The sequence below is a fragment of the Physeter macrocephalus genome, chromosome 4, assembly GCF_002837175.3.
Source record: "Physeter macrocephalus isolate SW-GA chromosome 4, ASM283717v5, whole genome shotgun sequence".
Classification (NCBI taxonomy): Eukaryota; Metazoa; Chordata; class Mammalia; order Artiodactyla; family Physeteridae; genus Physeter; species Physeter macrocephalus.
In genome coordinates, this window is record NC_041217.1 from 32,973,808 (window position 1) to 32,993,516 (window position 19,709).

A 19,709-nucleotide genomic window follows, 5' to 3' on the forward strand; every position below is an offset into this window, starting at 1 on the left:
AGCGGCTGGGCCCGTGAGCCATGGCCGCTGAGCCTGCGCGTCCGTAGCCTGTGCTCCGCAACGGGAGAGGCCACAACACTGAGAGGCCCACGTACCGCAAAAAAACAAACAAACAAAAAAACAAATTGGTGGGCAAACAACCTAAGCCCCTCCAGCCTGACCACTGCACAGACTCCTACCCCCACCCCACAAAAGGAACCAGGTCACCACCGACCTTGGGGAGCAAACAAGGGAAACTGTTACTTGTTTTCGCTCCCCCCTACTGCAGCAGGGGCCCCAATAAAGCCTTGCCTGAATTCCTTATCTGGCCTCTTATAAATTTTTATTGATTGGGGGAAGGCCAAGAACCCTGGCTGGTATCAACTTTATACATAACTACCACAAATAACGGAAATCAACTATATGTATACGGAGGGAAAAAGTGTTTTTCAAATGCATCTGATTTTCTTATTAACACAAGTGGGGGGAAAAAAAGCCTTCCCAAGAAATCGCTCCACTACTCTCCCAAACAGCCTATAAAAGCGGTCATCAGGCTTTCCACTATTCCTTTCCCCCTCCACTTTATTCTTCCTCAGTTCTCTCTCTCTGTGTCTCTTGAAGTGGCTCTCCACTTAAGTAATGTTTTCCAAGAATCTAGAGTCCTATACTAAATTTGATAGCGACGGACACAGACGACGCACACGTATGTTCAAAAGTGAGCTCTGCGGCCGTGTTCCCACAAAATTAATTGAAAAAAACCCGTGGTACCACAATTCTATCAGAACTCAGAGAAGGGCATTTCCCCACTTTGGACATCCACCTTTGGAAATTCCCAAGGACATTATATAAATACTCTAAATTTTTTTTTTCTTTCTTTTTAACAGTAACTGCAGTGAACCCTCCCAACAAGCCTTAATAAAGCTGTTCGGCTCTTAGTTTATTTCCTCTGTTTCTTTAAGATGTAAGTCGGGTGTTTTGCCCTGTTCAGAAATGGCTGCCCCTGCTTCACACGCTCTGCGCATGCTTCTTGAACAGAATTTGGCGTAGAGGCAACTCAGTGACTTACGCGGCGCAAGATGGGGACTTGGCGGCGGGCAAGACTGAACCTCCCAGCATGCTTTGCAGCCCGGCCGAGAGGCCCGACGTCTAGTGATGGGGAGCCTTTGGTGCTCTACGCCGCCAAATCGGCTGTAGCGGTTGAGGTTGAGCCCGGGGCCTGGGAATTGGACGCTCGCAGAGGGGGAAAATGGAAGCGTGGCGCTGTGTGAGGAGGGGCTACGGCCGCTGTGTGGTGGGGAGAGGCAGGTTAGTAGAGCTGGGTGGCGGGAGGGAGGAGGGAGGGGCGGGCGGCCTGGGGGCGGGCGGCCAGGGTTAACCGGGGCGGGGCGGGGTGGGGAGTGGGGGTTGGACGAGGAAGAGGGCCTGGGCCGCGGTACCGTCAGGACGGACCTCCAGAGACCCTGAGGGATAGGTAAACCCGGCGCGCAGCCGGAGGGGCGCTCGGCCCACGGGGTCCGGGGCCCGGGCGCGGAGCGCGTCGTCCATGGGCCGGGTTCGTGCTTTCCGGACCAGGTTGGCCTCAGAGTCCCGACCCTTTTACCCCAACCCAACCTCCGAGCCAGCCTGAGCCTCCGGGTCCCCGGCCTCCTTCCCCAACTCTGCATCCCCCTCCGGGAGCTGCCGGTCTGCAGGGAGGGGCTGGTTTGTTGCTGTGTTGGTGCCTTAGTCACTGGGATCCCAACCTTTACGATTATTACCAAATTCTCGTTCCACATCTGTATTACTTACTGGATATTCTTGAAATTGACTCACTTTTTTAAAAAGCACTTCAATAGGTGCTGCACACGTTAGCGTCTCCCTAAGCAGTATCCGTGAGATCTTGGGTTTGGTTTGGTATACTGATTTTTTTTTTCCTAATACATTTTGTAATGGATACTTAGATATAAAAAATTATTAAGTTTAAATGTGTACCACGCGAAACCGACTGGTGTACCACACGTGGGAAGCACAGCACTCTTATTAGTTTTTACATAAGTTATGGGGATCTGGTTTTAACTCCTGTAGTCTTGGGACTTGACAGTTCAGTTCAACAATGTTTCCTGAGTACCAGCTGTGTGTCAGGCACTGTGCTAGGCACTTGGGAAGAGACCCAGATTAAAATGAATAAGAAGGCTCTGGCCATGAAGGAGCTCATCATTTTAAGAGAAAAAAAAAAAAAAGTCTGTATAAGTAACTACAGATATAGAGAATGTTTTGTAGTACAAGTATTATATTTCAATATGGTAGCTTATTGAGATAGAAAATGTATGGGCAAGCCCCAAATCTCTATGGCTTTCAGAGTTGTCACAAAGCAGGATACACTACCCTTGTCATGCCTTTAAAAATTTACAATTACATTGAGTTTAGAGAACAGTTTGAAAATGTGTAAACTGCTCAATAAATTTATATAACAGTTAAAAATTTAAATGCTGTTAAAATGAAACAAATATAACATATAAAAGTCAAATAACAGTTAAATACAATTTAAGCAAAATTCTTTTGGTGATAAAAGTGGACATTATTGACACTATCTTGGAAATGTACCTTTAATGAATTCTGGAGGAAAGGATAGAAGTTTTTCTCAGAATCCTAGCATTTTGCCAGAATAGTGTAGTAGAAAGAAGGTGGTGCTTGAGTTGGGTTGTTTCTTAAGAGAGCCTGAGAGCGATATATCTATTCAAAATAATAATAACACTACTTTGGAGACATTTTTCATGCTATAACCTATCATATAATTGGTATCAGATAATTGATGCTGTTGGGTTTGGAGTGTTGGTGAATTTCTAGTAAGTAATTCTCTTTCATTTCCCTCAAGGAGAAGCGTGCTTTAAATTAAAAGAAAAAAAAAAGGGAGTAGCATGGAACAATAAATTATCTACCTACTGATTAGCAGGAGAGGTACTTTTATGAGGTAGTGATAGGCTTTTGTTTTGTTAGCTATAAAGATGTTTGGAAAATATAACCTTGGTATAAAAAACATGTTCAAAAACATGTTTTTACTCCAAACCCAGGTTGGAGAGATTCACTTTAATTGTAGTCACCTTATGTGTTCTATATTTGATTTAAGTATTATGATTGCTGTGGATTTTATTTGTCCATTGAATTTTATTAGATGCTAGAAAGCTACTCTGAATATAGTTTGGTGATTGATTCAACACAGTTGAATTGTGTGGACTTTTAGAAGTGCATCTGGTGTTTCGGGAGGTTGGTGGATTCTATGTTAAGTGTTTAGAATACCATTCATAGCTGTTTAGGGAGAGTATTGAGATATTGCCACTAGTAGTTAAGTAATGGCTGCTTTTTCCCCCATCCTTCACAGATTTAGAAGTCAGATTTTAAATATTAGACATTACCTTCCCTTGAGGAAACATTTAGATTTTGTGTGCTACAGCTGAACAAAAAGTGGTGCCTCAAGGAGTGTATTTATTTCTTTTAGATACCCCATGTTACCCCACCACCAGAAGAGTCTGGGCAGAGACTGGACTGCACCGTGGGAGAATCTGCAAAGGTGTTGCTGGAACAGACATATTTCTAGTTGTATGAGGTGGCCTGGACATTATTCTCGTGCTCCTTACCCATACTTCAGTAGTAGGCATTTTTCACTAAATTGGAGACCACCTTGTTTGTTTGAGTCTAGAACTCAGTTTCAGTACTGGAACTGGAGACCTGACAACCTGAGCCAGACATCTTTGATTCATCTCTCTAGTTACATCATGAACTCTGAGGGAGATGAGCCTTCATCAAAACGAAGAAAACACCAAGGTAAAGGTGACATTTATCTTGGTGGAGAAATAGACATAAGCCATAGAGTAATTGAAACTTTCATATTTAATCCTTAAGAAAACCTGCAGGTTTTAGAGGTGTTGGTTTTTATTTTTAGCCAGTAGTTTTCTGTTACAAAAAAGGAAATTCTTTTTTAAAATTAAGACTTTTAAAAAGAAATCTTCAATTAATTGTGTATTTCTGGCAGTAAAAATAGAAGTGGCTCTACGTATAGACTAAAGTTGGAAAACAGTGGAGGACTAGATTAAAACATTAAGTTTAATTTAAGAATAATTTTCAAATGCAGTGTTTTTGAAACAAACGTCCTTAGACTTCTTAGAAATTGGTGGATGTATGCTTGGGAGTCCACAGAGCTATTTTTAAAAAATCATGTTTTCATTTTTAATGTTAGCTTCATTATATAAGACAAAAGAATTTCCTTAAATAGAAACAATCATAAATGAAAGCTATTTTCTTACAAATTCAGATTTTAGCTTATTAAATTTATATTTCTCATACTGGGGTCTGTAGACATAATCTCGAGAGTCTGTGGGAAGTCTTATCTTTTAACCACATCTTATTCAACTTTGAGACAATTTTTTCTAGATGTCTTGATTATTTCTATTTTTCTCATATTCTTTTTACTCTAAACAATTCACTAGGCTCTCTGTGCTGCCAGCCCAGCCCTGCCTCCAAAGTATACATGAGTTGTCTAAGTAAATTTGGAATTGTCTTTCTTACTGAGTTGTGATTTTCTGTGAAGATCATTCCTCTGAAGATATGAAAATAGGCTGTGAGAGTGTTAATGTGTAGGAAGCTGACCTAAGTTTGTCAAAGGATGGCATTCACAGTGTCTCACCTGGAAGTCAGAGCTAGATTAGTTAGTGCTCTTTCAAGTAGAACTTCTACTGCACATTTAAGTAGAAATTCTAAGCACTCAAAAGTGAAAATCTATTTGTATAGCACTTAACCACCACATGTGTTTATAAACAAAGCTTTGTTTGAATGATTAAAAGGTGTATTTAGAGACATTAAAGTTAGGTTCCTAAGGACAGCGCATACTTTATAAATCTAGGGCTGTATGATGACATGAGATAGCTTCTCATTCACGTGTTCATTGTTCATCAGGACGACACACACCTCTTCTGTCTAGCCTTTTGTCATAAATCAGGCGTGCTCTCAGGTGGAGCGGTGGTGTAGTGACACAAGCATGGGCTTAGGAACCGCTCCCTGCTCTCATTCTGCTCCACCACTAATTGTGTGGGTTTGGACAGGTCACTGAACTTCTCTGCTCCTTGGTTTCCTAGTGTAAAATAATGCCTACCTTGAAAGCCTGTGGAGGCATGAAGTGAGATATGTCAAAGTGCCTAACACACTGTTGGCTTCATAGTAGGTACTCAGAAAATCCTGGTGGTGTTGTTTTCCCTTTAATGGATGGGGAATTACATTTACAGACTGATAAACTTTGATTGCAACCTGACTCTTTATATGTCCGTTCTTCCTAGGTATTGTGACTAAGGAAAATGCTCTTCGTTAAGCCATATTTGTGACTTCTGATATTTCACTAATACTACTTTTCAATCAAGAGAACAGCATTGCTAACTTGCCTATCACTTTAAAGTGGTATTTGAAGGATTTGTGTGACACAATTATGACCTTTTAATTAGGCACCCTAAAAACCTGATCAGGCCTATTGCTTACTTTCTTTGATTCATCTGTCTTCTCTGCTGTGATCACCTTGTTGCTCCTGACATGGAAGGTATATAAGCTTTTGTAGTGTGAATTTATGTTGTGAAGTATGTGAAGGCCAAAGACTATCCACTCTCTCAGTAGTTTTCAAATTGTCTTCCAGGGAACCCTAGCATTCAAACACATTTCTTTATGTTTATTAAAAGCAAATGTAGGGCTTCCCTGGTGACGCAGTGGTTGAGGGTCCGCCTGCCGATGCTGGGCACGTGGGTTCGTGCCCCGGTCCGGGAGGATCCCACATGCCGCGGAGCGGCTGGGCCCGTGAGCCATGGCCGCTGAGCTTGCGCGTCTGGAGCCTGTTCTCCGCAAAGGGAGGAGGCCGGCGTACCGCCAAAAAAAAAGGAAATGTGGTCAGGATAAAATGTGTTTACCCCATCATCCCAGCTCCAGTCCCAACATACCAGGGACTGATGGTCATGACGTGAAAAGTAATGCCAAAGGGTTATACAAGCTGTAGAAGTCTGAAAGCCACTGTATTAATTTGATAATCTGATGGTCTCAGTTATTTAAAAAATGGAATTGCAAAAAGACTTGGTTACAGACTCTTAATTGCCAGGACTATACAAATTGTAATGCTTTTATATGCCTTTGTATATACATATTCTACAAGAAAGTATGATAATTTTTTTAGACTTTCATCTTTCATATTTTAATGCAGTGGTGCCATCAGGGTAGTGCTGTAAGTTTGTGATGGTAGCTTACATTTTGTTTGTATAACTAGAGCCCTTTCCATCTCGTATACGTATAAAGACTTAATGATTTGTGGCTAAAACCATAGACAGTCCCCAGTTTATGAATGAATTGTGTTCTAGATAATCAGTTCTTAAGAATCTGTTCTGTTTTCCTCATAGAAGCTATGTTACAAATCTCAGGATAGTTGTGTGGAGTCAGTATAATTTGCTTTAGTTCTGGCCTTTAGGGGTAGGATTCTCCATTTTTAGTGAAGGATAAGCAAGGGGATAGTTTCCTTCTCTTTCCTGGGCATAGGACAAGTTCTAGGCTAAATTATGTAATAGTTGAACGCTTTTGTTTAGTTTGGTTTTCTTTCCTTCCACCATTTTTTCTTAACCTTTCTCCTCAGGCTCCTAGTACCTTCATGGTATCATAATTCCAACTCCCCTCTTCCACCCAGACCTCACTATTCATAAAAATTACCTTCCTCTTCTATCCTCTGGTCAAAATTCCTATTCCCTCAGTGCAGCAGATATCAGCATTTAGATTTTGAGGGAAGAAACCTGATTAAAGTCAATTTACCAGAGTATATTTTAAAATTTTTACTTCATTGGCATTTTTATAGAGTGTACTGACATTTTTTTCTTCCAGTTTTATTGAGATATAATTGACATACCAGCCCTGTATAAGCTTAAGTTGTACAGCATAATGATTTGACTTACAGACATCATGAAATGATTATCACAATAAGTTTTGTGAACATCCATCATTCCACAGAGACACAAAAGTAAAGAAATATTCTCCCCTGTGATGAGGACGCTTAGGATTTACTCTCTTAACAGTTTTCCTATAGAACACACCGCAGTGCTCATTGCATTGATCATGTTGTACATCACATCCCTAGTATTTATTCATTTTATAACTGGAGGCTTGTACCTTTTGACTGCCCTCAGCCAGTTCCCCCTCCCCACTAGACTGTGTTGATATTCTGACTGTAAATGTACTGTCATTGTAGAAGATTTGGAAAAATCTACCACAATCCTTCCTCTCAGAGACAATTACTCTTGAAAACAGTGGTATGTTTCCCTTTAGTCTTTTTTCCCCCGTATATAAAATATTTTTCTTCAATTTAATTTTTAATTAGTGAAATTTTAGGGATTGTCATCCAGTGAAGTGAAAACCTTCTTGCAGGAAAAGGGAGATATTCTAGGGCTCAGATTTTTTTCATATCATCTAATCATGCTCAAAAGTCCATCTTCAAATATTTTTGTTTCCCAAGTTCATCCCATTTCTTGTTTTTCCCTTTTGAGCTTATAGATTCTCTAAAATGTTCCACATTTTTTTTCATGGCTTCCATGGCAGTAAGAGTATCCTCTTTAATGGTGGGGTGAGGAAGACAAGATCAAAGGGGGGGTGTGTGTGTCTGTGTATATATACATATATATAAACATATATACTTAGTGGTGTGTGTCTGTATCTATAGTGATACACATATATATATTTATTTTTAGTAGTCATTTCTAAGTCAAAGACTGCCTATAATTGCAAAATCTCATGCTATTTGATCCTCTTCTCATCACTTTATCAGGGTACATGGTGTCTTTGCAGAATATAAACTATCACACATTCCTGGTTGCTGCATGCTAGGTTTGTCAGTCAGGCATTATCATTTACTAGCATTCTGTAACTGTGTTACATTTAACTTTTGCTTTGGTGTGCATTAAAAATATTTCTTTTGCTTATTTTGTTTGCACTCTTCCAGTAAATACTGCTTCCATTTATTGTCATTATATACCCTTCATTCATGTCTAAACCAGATTTCTCAGATGAATTGTTTCTGGAACTTAGTTAAGCATTTGATGATCTTATCATACTAATAGGTGATAAAATACAATGTGAAATAACCTTATTGAAAGGCCAGCTGTGACATACAAGTATGTTATCGTGGTTATGAAGTTGCTGAGCATGTCTGTGGCAGAGCCACTTCGTAACCATGGGGAAGTGAGAAACCGTGACCCCAACATAGTCAGTTTTATTAACACACGCTCTCAGCCTCAAAAGTGACTTGCTAGACCCTTTTAAACTGTTTTGTACCTCTTGGGCAGTCAGTGTATCATTTTACTGCCTTTGTAATCAATTTGATGACAACTTCTAGTTATTAAGTACTACATTGCCATTTCCTAGGGAAAAACATTCTGTTCATTGCCTATAGGAATGTTTAAAAGGCAAGAAAATACTTATATACAGGAAAAATATCCATTTTTTATTAATTCTTTGTATTTTATCTAATATATTTTAACAGGCACAATAAAACGTCATTGGGAATATATATGTAACCATAATAAAGAAAAAACGAAGATCCTAGGAGACAAAAATGATGACCCCATATGTGAAGACAGTGAGAACAAGTTTGACTTTTCAGTGATGTCCTATAATATACTTTCTCAAGATTTATTGGAAGACAATTCACACCTTTATAAACACTGCCAGCGGCCAGTATTACACTGGAGTTTTAGGTTTCCCAATATTCTGAAAGAAATTAAACACTTTGATGCAGATGTAAGTACAAAATATCATCAAAATTCTTCACATAAAGAAGAGTTGGATTCATCTCTGAACTAAATGGTTTTATCCCTTTTGTTTGTAGGGTAAGAAGGGAAGACATTAAATATAGTGATGAGGGAATTCCCTGGCGGTCCAGTGGTTAGGACTCTGCACTTTCACTGCCAAGGGCTTGGTCGGGGAACTAAGATCCCACAAGCCACAGTGTGGCCCAAAAATAAATAAATAAATAATAAATAAATATAGTGATGGAACAGTTTTTAACAAGGTATCATAACTTTGGAGGAATAACTTGCTAATGGTTGTTGATATAAATAATTATATAATGTTTCAAATAAGATCCAAAAAGTTTTAAGTGTCAATCAGTTTTGAGGCAGGGACTGGCACCATATTAAGTATTCAGTAAATATTTCCTTTGATTCAAAATTTAAATAATTCGTGCAAAAATTTATTTAGATGATAGCATTCGAAAAATTATCTCTTAAGAAAGGACTAGGGGCTTCCCTGGTGGCGAATCCGCCTGCCAATGGATTAAGAATCCGCCTGCCAATGCAGGAGACACGGGTTTGAGCCCTGGCCTGGGAAGATCCCACATTCCACGGAGCAACTAAGCCTGTGGCCACAACTACTGAGCCTGTGCTCTAGAGCCTGTGCTCTAGAGCCCGCGAGCCACAACTACTGAGCCCACATGCCACAACTATGGAGCCCATGTGCCACAACTACTGAAGGCTGTGCACCTAGAGCCCATGCTCCACAACAAAAGAAGCCACAGCAATAAGCCCATGCACCACAATGAAGAGTAGCCCCTGCTCGCCACAACTAGAGAAAAGCCTGCGTGCAGCAATGAAGACCCAGTGCAGCCAAAAATAAATAAAATAAATTTTTTAAAAAAGGACTAGAAGGATTTAGTACTAATGAACATGTAAATTCAGGAAAAGTATTCCAACATATAAATTATAAATATTTCCTTTGGTAAATAACCAGTTTTGGATAATAAGAGGGCTTCATGTGATTAAAGGTCAGGGTTTTGGGGACTGATCAAATTTGGAGACATTAATTTGATCTATACATTACAAGAAAAAAAATTTTATTTCAGCTTTCATCAGGTTTTTAGAATTTTAGAAACCTATTTTTAAAGACAAAAGCACCAGAAAATTCATATTTGCATTTATTTGTTTTAATTCAAGCCATTTTTTTTTCTTTTAAGGTACTTTGTTTGCAAGAAGTGCAAGAAGATCATTATGGAACAGAGATCAGGCCAAGTTTGGAATCATTGGGTACAGTGTAACTTTTACTTTAGCCAGATTTACTTAATGGGTTGTTAAAGTATAACTTGCTAATAACAAAGATGTGTGGTGTATTTGGACCAAAAATCTTAATTTTGAAAAAACTTAATATGCATTTCAAAAGGTTAGGAAAAGATTGAGGTATATCAAATGGGACCTTTTGTGTTAATACATAATTTTAATTCGGATGGAAAGGTATGCAAGAATCTCTTAATAGCTTCCTTTCCAGTAGTTGCTTTGCCTACTCCCAGAGCCCTAAGATTCTGAGTTCCGTGAGATCAGGGACCACCATGTCTAGTTCATCATCATATAATACCAGTGTCCACCGTGTGTAATGGATAGAAGCTGAAAATCTGTTTGGTGAGTGAATACCTCTAGAAACAGGTTGTCTGTTTGAGAAATGCTGCCTACTTTGCATTCATTCATGCAGCAAATATTGATATTTTTTGAGTGCCTACTGTACACCATGCACTGTTCTAGGCAGTGGGGATACAGCAGTGAGCCAAACAGGCAACAATCTCTGCCCTTGGGGAGCATACATTCTAGTGGAGAAAGGCCAAGAATAAACTGAACAAACAAGTAAATAGTGCCTTAGGTAATGGTAGTTTTCTGGAGAGAAGCAAATGGGTCAGGTTTCAGTTTTAAACAAAATGATCAGAGAAGGTAACATTTGAGTAAAGACAAAGGAGGTGAAGGAACAAGCCATGGCTAGAGCTTTCCAGGTAGTGGAGATAGCAAAGGAAAGGCGCTGAGGTTGGAGTGCCTTAAGGCAGGTGAAGCTGCTGTGTGTGGAGTGGAGCAGGCGGGGAAGAATTAGAGGCAAAAAGGTGAGAGATATGGGGTTGGGGGTGGTGAGGGGGCAGATTACTATAAGGCCTCACTGTCTTTGTCATGACTCTGACTTCTGTTAGGATGGAAATGAGAATGTGATAATGTACACGTATGTAACCCTGAAGTCTGCCAGTAAAAAAATCTATTTGACCCAGTCTCAGACTTTTTTGATTCTAACACTTGTTAACATCCTACATTACTAATGTTTTGCAGAATACACTTTGGCAAACATTGTTCAAAAAATTAGGAGAACTGTGTTTTACCATATATATAATTTTGTGTGTGTGTGGCAAAACACAGTTCTTCTAATACTTGTATATATAAAAAACCAGCCATCTTCGTTTAAAATTTTTTTCTTTCCTCTAGGTTATCACTGTGAATACAAGATGCGGACAGGAAGGAAACCTGATGGCTGTGCCATTTGCTTCAAACATTCCAAATTTTCCCTCATATCAGTGAACCCAGTGGAATTCTACCGCCGTGATGTTCCTCTATTGGACAGAGACAATGTTGGATTAGTGTTACTCTTGCAGCCCAAAATCCCAAGTACTGCCTCCCCTGCGATCTGTGTGGCTAACACACATCTGTTGTATAACCCAAGGCGAGGTGATATTAAACTGACCCAATTGGCAATGCTTCTGGCAGAGATTTCCAGTGTTGCCCATCAGAAAGATGGCAGCTTCTGCCCCATTGTTATGTGTGGTGACTTTAATTCTGTTCCTGGATCTCCACTGTATAGTTTTATAAAGGAAGGGAAATTGAATTATGAAGGACTTGCCATAGGAAAGGTACGTGCTTGCTTCCTCATTATTAGGAGGTGGACTTAGTCTCTCTCTTCATTGTAAAGTGAGGATAGTCATCACAGGGCTGTTTGAAAACCTTGATGAGTCAGTACCCTCACTTTATCAACCTGTGATGATGATCTACAGCTACTGATAAGTAATTATATTTATTGAATTGAATTTCACCTTTTCCATCTATTTGTGGCAACATTCTGCTTGGAGGAATTGACAGGCAGTAAAAAATTCAGAATGGGGGAGGAGAAGAAAAATAAAAGCATTGACAGACATGAGTACTGCATAAATAAGGAACTACTTACAAGGTGGCAGAATAGAATTTTGAATGCTGGATGTGGCCAGTATAGTTGGCAAAACAGTAATTTAGTATTTATTTATTATATAAGTTTCCCTTTATACAATGATAAATATTTTAATTCTTTAGCTGAGTGTAATTTATCCCATGTTTTTATTTTCATTGTACTTTCTTTTGTTTACTTTAGATCATTTCATCTTCGGTATATTTAACCAAAATAAACTCTCCACCACTGAGTTTTGAATGATAGTTTAAAATTTTATAAGAGTTGATCTCTCTTAGTGTTTTATGTAACAGGAAATATATTGCAGGTAGTAAAAAAGGAGGAGCAGTATTAGTCCAAAGCTATAGATCATTTAGATTTCCAAATTAGACAAAAACATGCAGAGGAAAAGATTGCCATTTACATGTAAATAATAAGTGCTTTCTGAACTGTATTTGAACAAGATTTTATAAGCACAAATAATCAATGTAATGAATAAAGGGTAATATTTACCATTCTTGGATTCCCTTTTATCTAAGAAATAAACTTTTCAGTACACAAACTATTTAAAATCTATTCACCTAAGATACCTGTTGAAATTTTGTTTAGGTATCTGGCCAGGAACAGTCTTCACGGGGACAAAGAATTTTATCTATTCCAATTTGGCCCCCAAACCTAGGTATCTCACAGAACTGTGTGTATGAGGTACAGCAGGTACCAAAAGTAGAAAAGACAGGTAAGTGTTTGCAATACATTTTGGCAGTCTTCTTGATAATAGTGTTCCATTTGAAGACATAAAACTAAATTTTTAAAGGGATAACATCTCAGGGATGAATATTCATATATAAAAGCATATAGTTGTTTGCTTATTCCTTTTTTTTAAGAGCTCTAAATTTACCTTTTTAAAATTCAGCTTCCAAAATTATCTTTGCCTGAATTACTTGCATGTTGCTTTGGAAATGTTTGTGTTTTATTTTTGCTAATTCTGGAGATCATCAAAACATAGATACCAGAATGAACCATTTAACTAGGCATCTATCTAAGCTAGATATGTCTTAAATATTGTTCCTAGAGTAAAAGGACTATACTAAGGCAAGCTAGAACAAAACAATACATTGATAGTATTAATATATTTCTCTTTGTTCTTACAGACAGTGATCTGACACAAACACAGCTGGACAAAACAGAGGTCCTAGTAACAGCTGAAAAGTGAGTTTTGGAAAGCAACAATAGACATTTGCTGACTTTAGTTGAGTAAAGAAATCATTTCTCAAAAATCACTTGGATGAAAAATGAAGTTGATATTATTTTATGCTGGTGAAGAATGCTGGCTCTTAAGTCAAATAGACCTGAGTTCCAACCTTGACTTTGCTACTTTTTAGCTGTGTGATTTTTGAGCAAGAAATTTAACATCTCTAAAGTTCAGTTTCTTTATCTATAATTTGGGTTGTTGTGAAGATTAGATGAGACAAAGCATGTAAAGCTCAGTGTTTGACATATAGTAAGTGCTTAAGCACTGCTGTTTATAGAAGCAGCTTGTCCATGGACCTGAACAGGCTAGTAAATTTATTATCTTTGAAATTTATTTCTATTACATATTTAAACAAAGGTCAAGATCACAGAAAAATACCTTTCAGATTTCAAGAGGACCTTTAGCCTCCTTTGATTTACTGGATCTTGAAACAAATCTATAGGAGAATTGATCCAAAAAAGAATATGTCTGTAGAAAAGACTTATACGTATCTCTTAAACTACAGGAAAAGGTCATCAGAGGTAGCTGGGTGAAGATGCCTGGATTTCTTTTTATTAAAGAATCATGAATGTTTAGGGCTGTGGTTGAGAAACAGATGTATATTAATACAACAGGATGGAGACTTAAAACTTGTCTCGGAAGATTCTTGAAATGTCTTGATTGTTTCATACTGTGGCTCTTTTATAGCTTTGACTTCCGTTTAACATTTAAATTTCGGGACCACCTCTCATTCTTTTTATCTGCTTTCTCCTCAGTCTTATTTTATTTTGTATATCTTGTTTTGGGAAAATATCTCATATATAAGAATTAGTAAGAAACAAAGCAATTTTTTTTTTTTTTTTTTTTTTTTTGCGGTACGCAGGCCTCTCACTGTTGTGGCCTCTCCCGTTGCGGAGCACAGGCTCCGGACGCGCAGGCTCAGCGGCCATGGCTCACGGGCCCAGCCGCTCCGTGGCATGTGGGATTTTCCCGGACCGGGGCACGAACCCGTGTCCCCTGCATCGGCAGGCGGACTCTCAACCACTGCGCCACCAAGGAAGCCCCAAAGCAATTTTTTTGAATTTTTGAAAAAGAACATATAAAAATCTGTGATTAAAACTTTCAAAGTGAAAACTTCCCTGAGTAAGATTAATAAAAAGGCTACTCTTACTAACAAATACTTAGTTTTGAGTAATTCTAAAATCTTGTTATAACATAATGGGGTATAAGAAAAGATACTTTTGGCTTCCCTGGTGGCACAGTGGTTGAGAGCCTGCCTGCCGATGCAGGGGACGCAGGTTTATGCCCCGGTCCGGGAGGATCCCACATGCCGCGGAGTGGCTGGGCCCGTGAGCCATGGCCACCCAGTGAGTTTATTAAATTTTACTTCCATTTTCTACAAGAACTTTCTTACAAGGCAGATCTCTAACATTCAAGACACTCCATTGACTGGCACCCTCTTCCTAGGTATAAGATATAGCCCCGGGCTTCCCTGGTGGCACAGTGGTTGAGAGTCCGCCTGCCGATGCAGGGGACGCAGGTTTATGCCCCGGTCCGGGAGGATCCCACATGCCGCGGAGCGGCTGGGCCCGTGAGCCATGGCCGCTGAGCCTGCGTGTCCGGAGCCTGTGCTCCGCAACGGGAGGGGCCACAACAGTGAGAGGGCCCTCATACCGCAAAAAAAAAAAAAAAAAAAAAAGATACTTTTAAGTATCTATATAAATACAGTGTGTTTATACGCATAGCTTATATCTGTAAACTGAAATGTTGGTAGTAAGATAACAGTTTGCAGGAGACCTATTTTACATTTTAAAATATTGTAAATATAAGTCCTTAGACATAAAAAGTTGCTAAAACTTGGAAGTAGAGCATCTTGAAGCAATTACCTTTGCTTATTGACATATGAGCTCTTTAAAAGCAGAGCAACATCTTTATTTGTGTATTCTCAGCACATAAGATGAGATAGTGCCTGGGACTTAGTACATGCTTGGTAAATGTTTGTTGGATGAATAAAAAAAAAAAGATTTTTTAAATTTTGTTTTCTTTTGTGACATAAAAGATCCTTAAAATTCATGATGTGTTAATAGGAAATGATTTTTAAACCTTTTACCCATAACATGATGTGTATTTGTAGTGTGGGGTAAATGTAAACCATTGTAGAAGCTGTTTTAGGATACAGTATGAGGGAATTCCCTGGCAGTCCAGTGGTTAGGAGTCCACGCTCTCAGAGGGCCCATGTTCAATCCCTGGTCAGGGAGCTAAGATCCCACAAGCCGTGCAGTGCAGCCAAAAAAAAAAAAAAAAAAAAAGATGCAGTACAAAATTATCTCATATACCATAACAAGAACAGTCATGGTAGAATATAACCCCTCTGACATCAGAAGTCTGTTCTAAATAGCATTCCTAAAGGCCACTTTAATTTTCCTTCTTAAAAACAACAAAAAACTTATAAATTGTTTAAGAATATGTGTTCATTCACAAGTGAAGGCTCTCAAATATGTTATAATTAATTTTAAAAGTCACATTAGTCGGTTAAGTATTGAGCTCCCCACTCCCACCCGACTCCATGTATCACACCTCTGTTAATGGGTTTTGGATATCACTGCAAGAATAAAGGAATGCAAAATTGTGATATGGTCTATTTAAATAAAGATTGTCCTAATGTCTGGTTTTGTCTGGAAATTAAGTGAAAAAGTGGTTTAAATAGGAGGAATTATAAAAATCATGAAGAACTTGATGGATGCTAAATAATTTTTCTTTTCAATTTAGATTATCTTCAAAGTTACAGCACCATTTCAGCTTGTCATCTGTTTATTCACATTATTTTCCTGACACTGGAATTCCAGAAGTGACCACCTGTCATTCCCGAAGTGCCATAACTGTGGATTATATTTTCTATTCTGCTGAAAAGGAAGGTGTTGCTGGGCAGCCAGGTAAAGAATGCATGTAATCGTAAATTCTGCTTGAGAACACAGTAACTAAAACTTCAGGGCTAAAGTTGAGAAAGCTAGCTAAACATCTAGATGTTTAGATTTAGAAATTAAAAATATTTTTAAATTGGTAATATATTTGGCAGATTGGTGATATATTTGAGTAAATCAGTTTATCACCTGCAAAAGCTGGAGGCAGTGGAACACCTCAAAGCAAATTATTACCCAAGAATTACATCCTCAGCTCTACCCTCCAGTCCCAGTCAGCTTCTGAGGTAGAGTACAGATCTTTCATATTGCCCTTCGGTTTTACTCTCCTTACATTTATGTTTTTCTTGTGACAGCAACATCATACAGTTTTGTACTTAAATTTTACTGAAGTGTGCTGCCTTCATTGTAGGGCCTTGCTTGTACTGTCAACAACTGACAGTTTTGTCATGTTGAGCCTGGAATATTGGTTCTTCCTGGAAAGAGAAGTCTATAATGTATGTGTTTTCAAAAAGCAAAGGTGATAACACACTCTTCCTTGTATGATTCAATGAAAACAAGATTTTAAATACTAATCAAAGGACTTAACATGGAGAAGAAATTGCCATTTAAAGTAACTGGAAGTCAAAAATATATTCAGAAAATTGAAAATCCTAAATGTGAGCAGCTATTTTGTTTTTCCTGATGTTCCCCTTTTTTCTTTTCCTTTTTCTTTTTTCAGTGCTACTTTTCTTTTCCCATCTGTTTGTTTGTTTTCTCCTTCACAAGGATAACCTTACTAGTAACATTCAGGAGGTGGTTTACTCCTCTCTGCTAGATCAACTCTGCAAAATAAGCTTGCTTTGAATTTGTAATAAGGTTCTGGTAGTTGTCATACTGAAGACCACTCACTAGGTGGCGGAAGTGTGCCAAGGACCAGCATCGCTAATGTTAACATTAAGAGCACATCTTCTTTTACTCTGCTTCCATGGGTACTGAGTCTCTGGGACCAAACTATACTAATTTATTCTGAAGTCACCTCATAAACGTCCTACTCAGATATGGCTTGGTCTGTCTTATTTTATACAACTACAGAAAGGTTGATGGGTGAATTTCTTGGGTAGTTGTCAATCTCAAATTATTCTTAACATCTTATGTGTTGCATTGATATTTTCTTCTAAAGATTATTTGCAGAAGTTGAAATAGAAAAAAATCTGAAATAGAAAAAAAACAAGCATCTGAAACTTCTGTTTGTTAGAGAATTATAATTAGGTTATATCGCAATAAAAATTTAACCATATTCTAAAAACTGTTTCATATTAAACTTCCAGAAGGTGTGTCAAGCTATATATATCGTTGTTTTAAAAGAAAAAAAAGATTTGTATGATTTACAGTAACCTGTTGTTTCACTAAATATGTATATGTTTCTTTAATGTAGGAGCCGAAGTTGCTTTGGTTGGTGGCTTGAAACTTCTAGCTAGACTGTCACTTCTTACAGAACAAGACTTATGGACTGTTAATGGACTTCCAAACGAAAATAACTCTTCGGATCATCTGCCTTTATTGGCTAAATTCAGACTTGAGCTCTGACTCTTCTTTGATTACATATATACTGTGCTTTCCCATTTATGTTCTTTTTCAAAGAATGTGAAGTTGTTAAGAGTTTGCATGTTACTTATTTTTACGCTATGGAATTTCTGAAGAGGTTATGTTAAATGCTTGAAACAGGTAGCAGAAGAAACAAGTTTACAACAATTTTCTTTTTTTGATAATGAAAAAATATTTTCCTGACAAGTGAGATCTAAACGCTCTTCATTGTAAAAGAGTTGTAAATATTTATTCTAAATTCCAGTAAAATTGACAGTGATTTTTTAAATATAGTGCAGTTTCTTTAGTCCTCTTAGTAAAGAATTTCATGTTTTTGGCAAGCTTTACAGTGGATCCAAAATATCTTTGAGTTCTTACAAACCACAACTCATTTCCCTTGCAGAGGCCCAATTTCATGAGGATCATATGTTTGTTGAGTCCTAAGTAGTTCATCTCAGAAATCATCGGGTTCACAAGTGTCCAACCAACCATTGTAGTTTGTTTTTGAGGGGGCTCAGTAATGCTTTTTAAAATTGTACAAATTGCTTAATCCATCTTATTACTATCCTGAGCCATGTAATATGCCTGCATTTTATTGGGGAAATATAGGTCACCATAACTAGTAGGATGAAGTGCTTTACACAAGCCCACTTTCCATCCTGTCATAGACCATTGCAGGATACCTAGGAGAGGCAGAGATTGGGGTTATGCTTTGTGTTTCCCTAGTAATTTTTTTTTTTCTATTCAGTTTCAAGAAAAGATCCCTGGATTGGGAAAGATATTTTATTTTACTTAACTAATCCTGTAGAAATTTATTTTATTAGGAAACTTATATTTGGAACAAAGTGGCAGCTATAAGGTTATTTTTATTTTGCCTTAGAAATAAGAGGAAGCCAGCAAAACTCTAGAGAGATATCAACTTGGAGACCTAATGCTCGTAAGTAGTAACTTTTAACTGTTTTGTTTTGTTGTGGTTTAACTGTTGTGGTTTTGTTTCTAAAATGTTTTATCATGATGCAGCAGTGTGAGATGATGCTGATTTTTTTTATAAAGTGGTGAAGAGCAGGCCTAAAAAATCCTGTAGTTGGCTCTGTATAAGTGTTTGAATCAAAAATTTTTAAACATAATTGAAAATTTCCTCTTTTTTAGACATTGGGATCAAAGAATTATGTACATTTTTACTAAGTAGTAATTTTATATTGAATTATACTGAATTATACAAGTTTTTACAGTGGGTTTTCTTAATAGAATACTTCATCTTAAATTAGAAAGCAGCAGCTACTTTATAGTCTTGGACTTTAAAAGTTTTTCTACTATTTACTACAATTTTTAAAAAATAAACCAGATAAATACCCCCAAAAGGCATGTGGGTTACAAGGATTTGCCTAGTAAAAATTATAGCGATAAGCAAGTACTTTTAACTGTTTAATGTCTCACTTTCTCTTACAGTATTAACTATAGTTCTAGGATTTTTCATTTCGTAGTAACAATTGTCAGAAAATTGTATGTTCTAATTAGCAGATATTGTCATCATCAAATAATAACAGCACATAGTATATTTATCCCCTTTTAGTATTGGGGAAAGAAAAATGAAGATTCATTGATTACTACTTTATGTTGTGTGAATTTATTAACTAACTTTATATATAGGTATTGTTGATAAACATCCCTGAAAACCTCTATGAGAACTTAATTTTTTGTATCCTGATTAATATATTGTGATTTTAGGCCCTTTTCATGCACTTCACTTCAATAGAGTTAATCCATAAAATTGCTTTCTACTTTAGCTTATAGAATGAAGTATTATTTTGTGTACTGGAGGCCAAAGGGTCCATGTAGCATCATAGCTTTTTAAAGCTCCACTAGGGACTTCTCTGGTGGTGCAGTGGTTAAGAATCCACCTGCCAATGCAGGGGACATGGGTTCAGTCCCTGGTCCGGGAAGATGCCACATGCCGCGGAGCACCTAAGCCCGTGTGCCACAACTACTGAGCGTGCAAGCCACAACTACTGAAGCCTGTGCGCCTAGAGCCTGTGCTC

The 19,709-nt window shown here is 37.9% G+C and overlaps 1 protein-coding gene across 4 annotated transcripts; it reads left to right on the forward strand.

Annotated features, from left to right (window-relative positions):
- The first annotated feature begins 1,044 nt into the window (after positions 1 to 1,044).
- ANGEL2 (angel homolog 2) lies at positions 1,045 to 17,955 on the forward strand. Of its 4 annotated transcripts, none has more exons than XM_007109752.4 (9): positions 1,045 to 1,284; positions 3,455 to 3,780; positions 8,504 to 8,760; positions 9,971 to 10,040; positions 11,247 to 11,668; positions 12,565 to 12,691; positions 13,107 to 13,164; positions 15,956 to 16,119; positions 17,522 to 17,955. In XM_007109752.4, exons 1-9 carry the CDS (start codon positions 1,226 to 1,228, stop codon positions 17,671 to 17,673), a joined length of 1,635 nt encoding a protein of 544 aa, XP_007109814.1. In that variant the 5' UTR covers positions 1,045 to 1,225; the 3' UTR covers positions 17,674 to 17,955. The 4 variants fall into 4 exon arrangements, with proteins under 4 accessions (XP_007109814.1, XP_023989640.1, XP_007109815.1 ...); XM_024133872.2 differs by lacking the exon at positions 1,045 to 1,284 and adding an exon at positions 1,380 to 1,450; XM_007109753.3 differs by lacking the exon at positions 1,045 to 1,284 and adding an exon at positions 1,459 to 1,551.
- Positions 17,956 to 19,709: the final 1,754 nt, after the last annotated feature.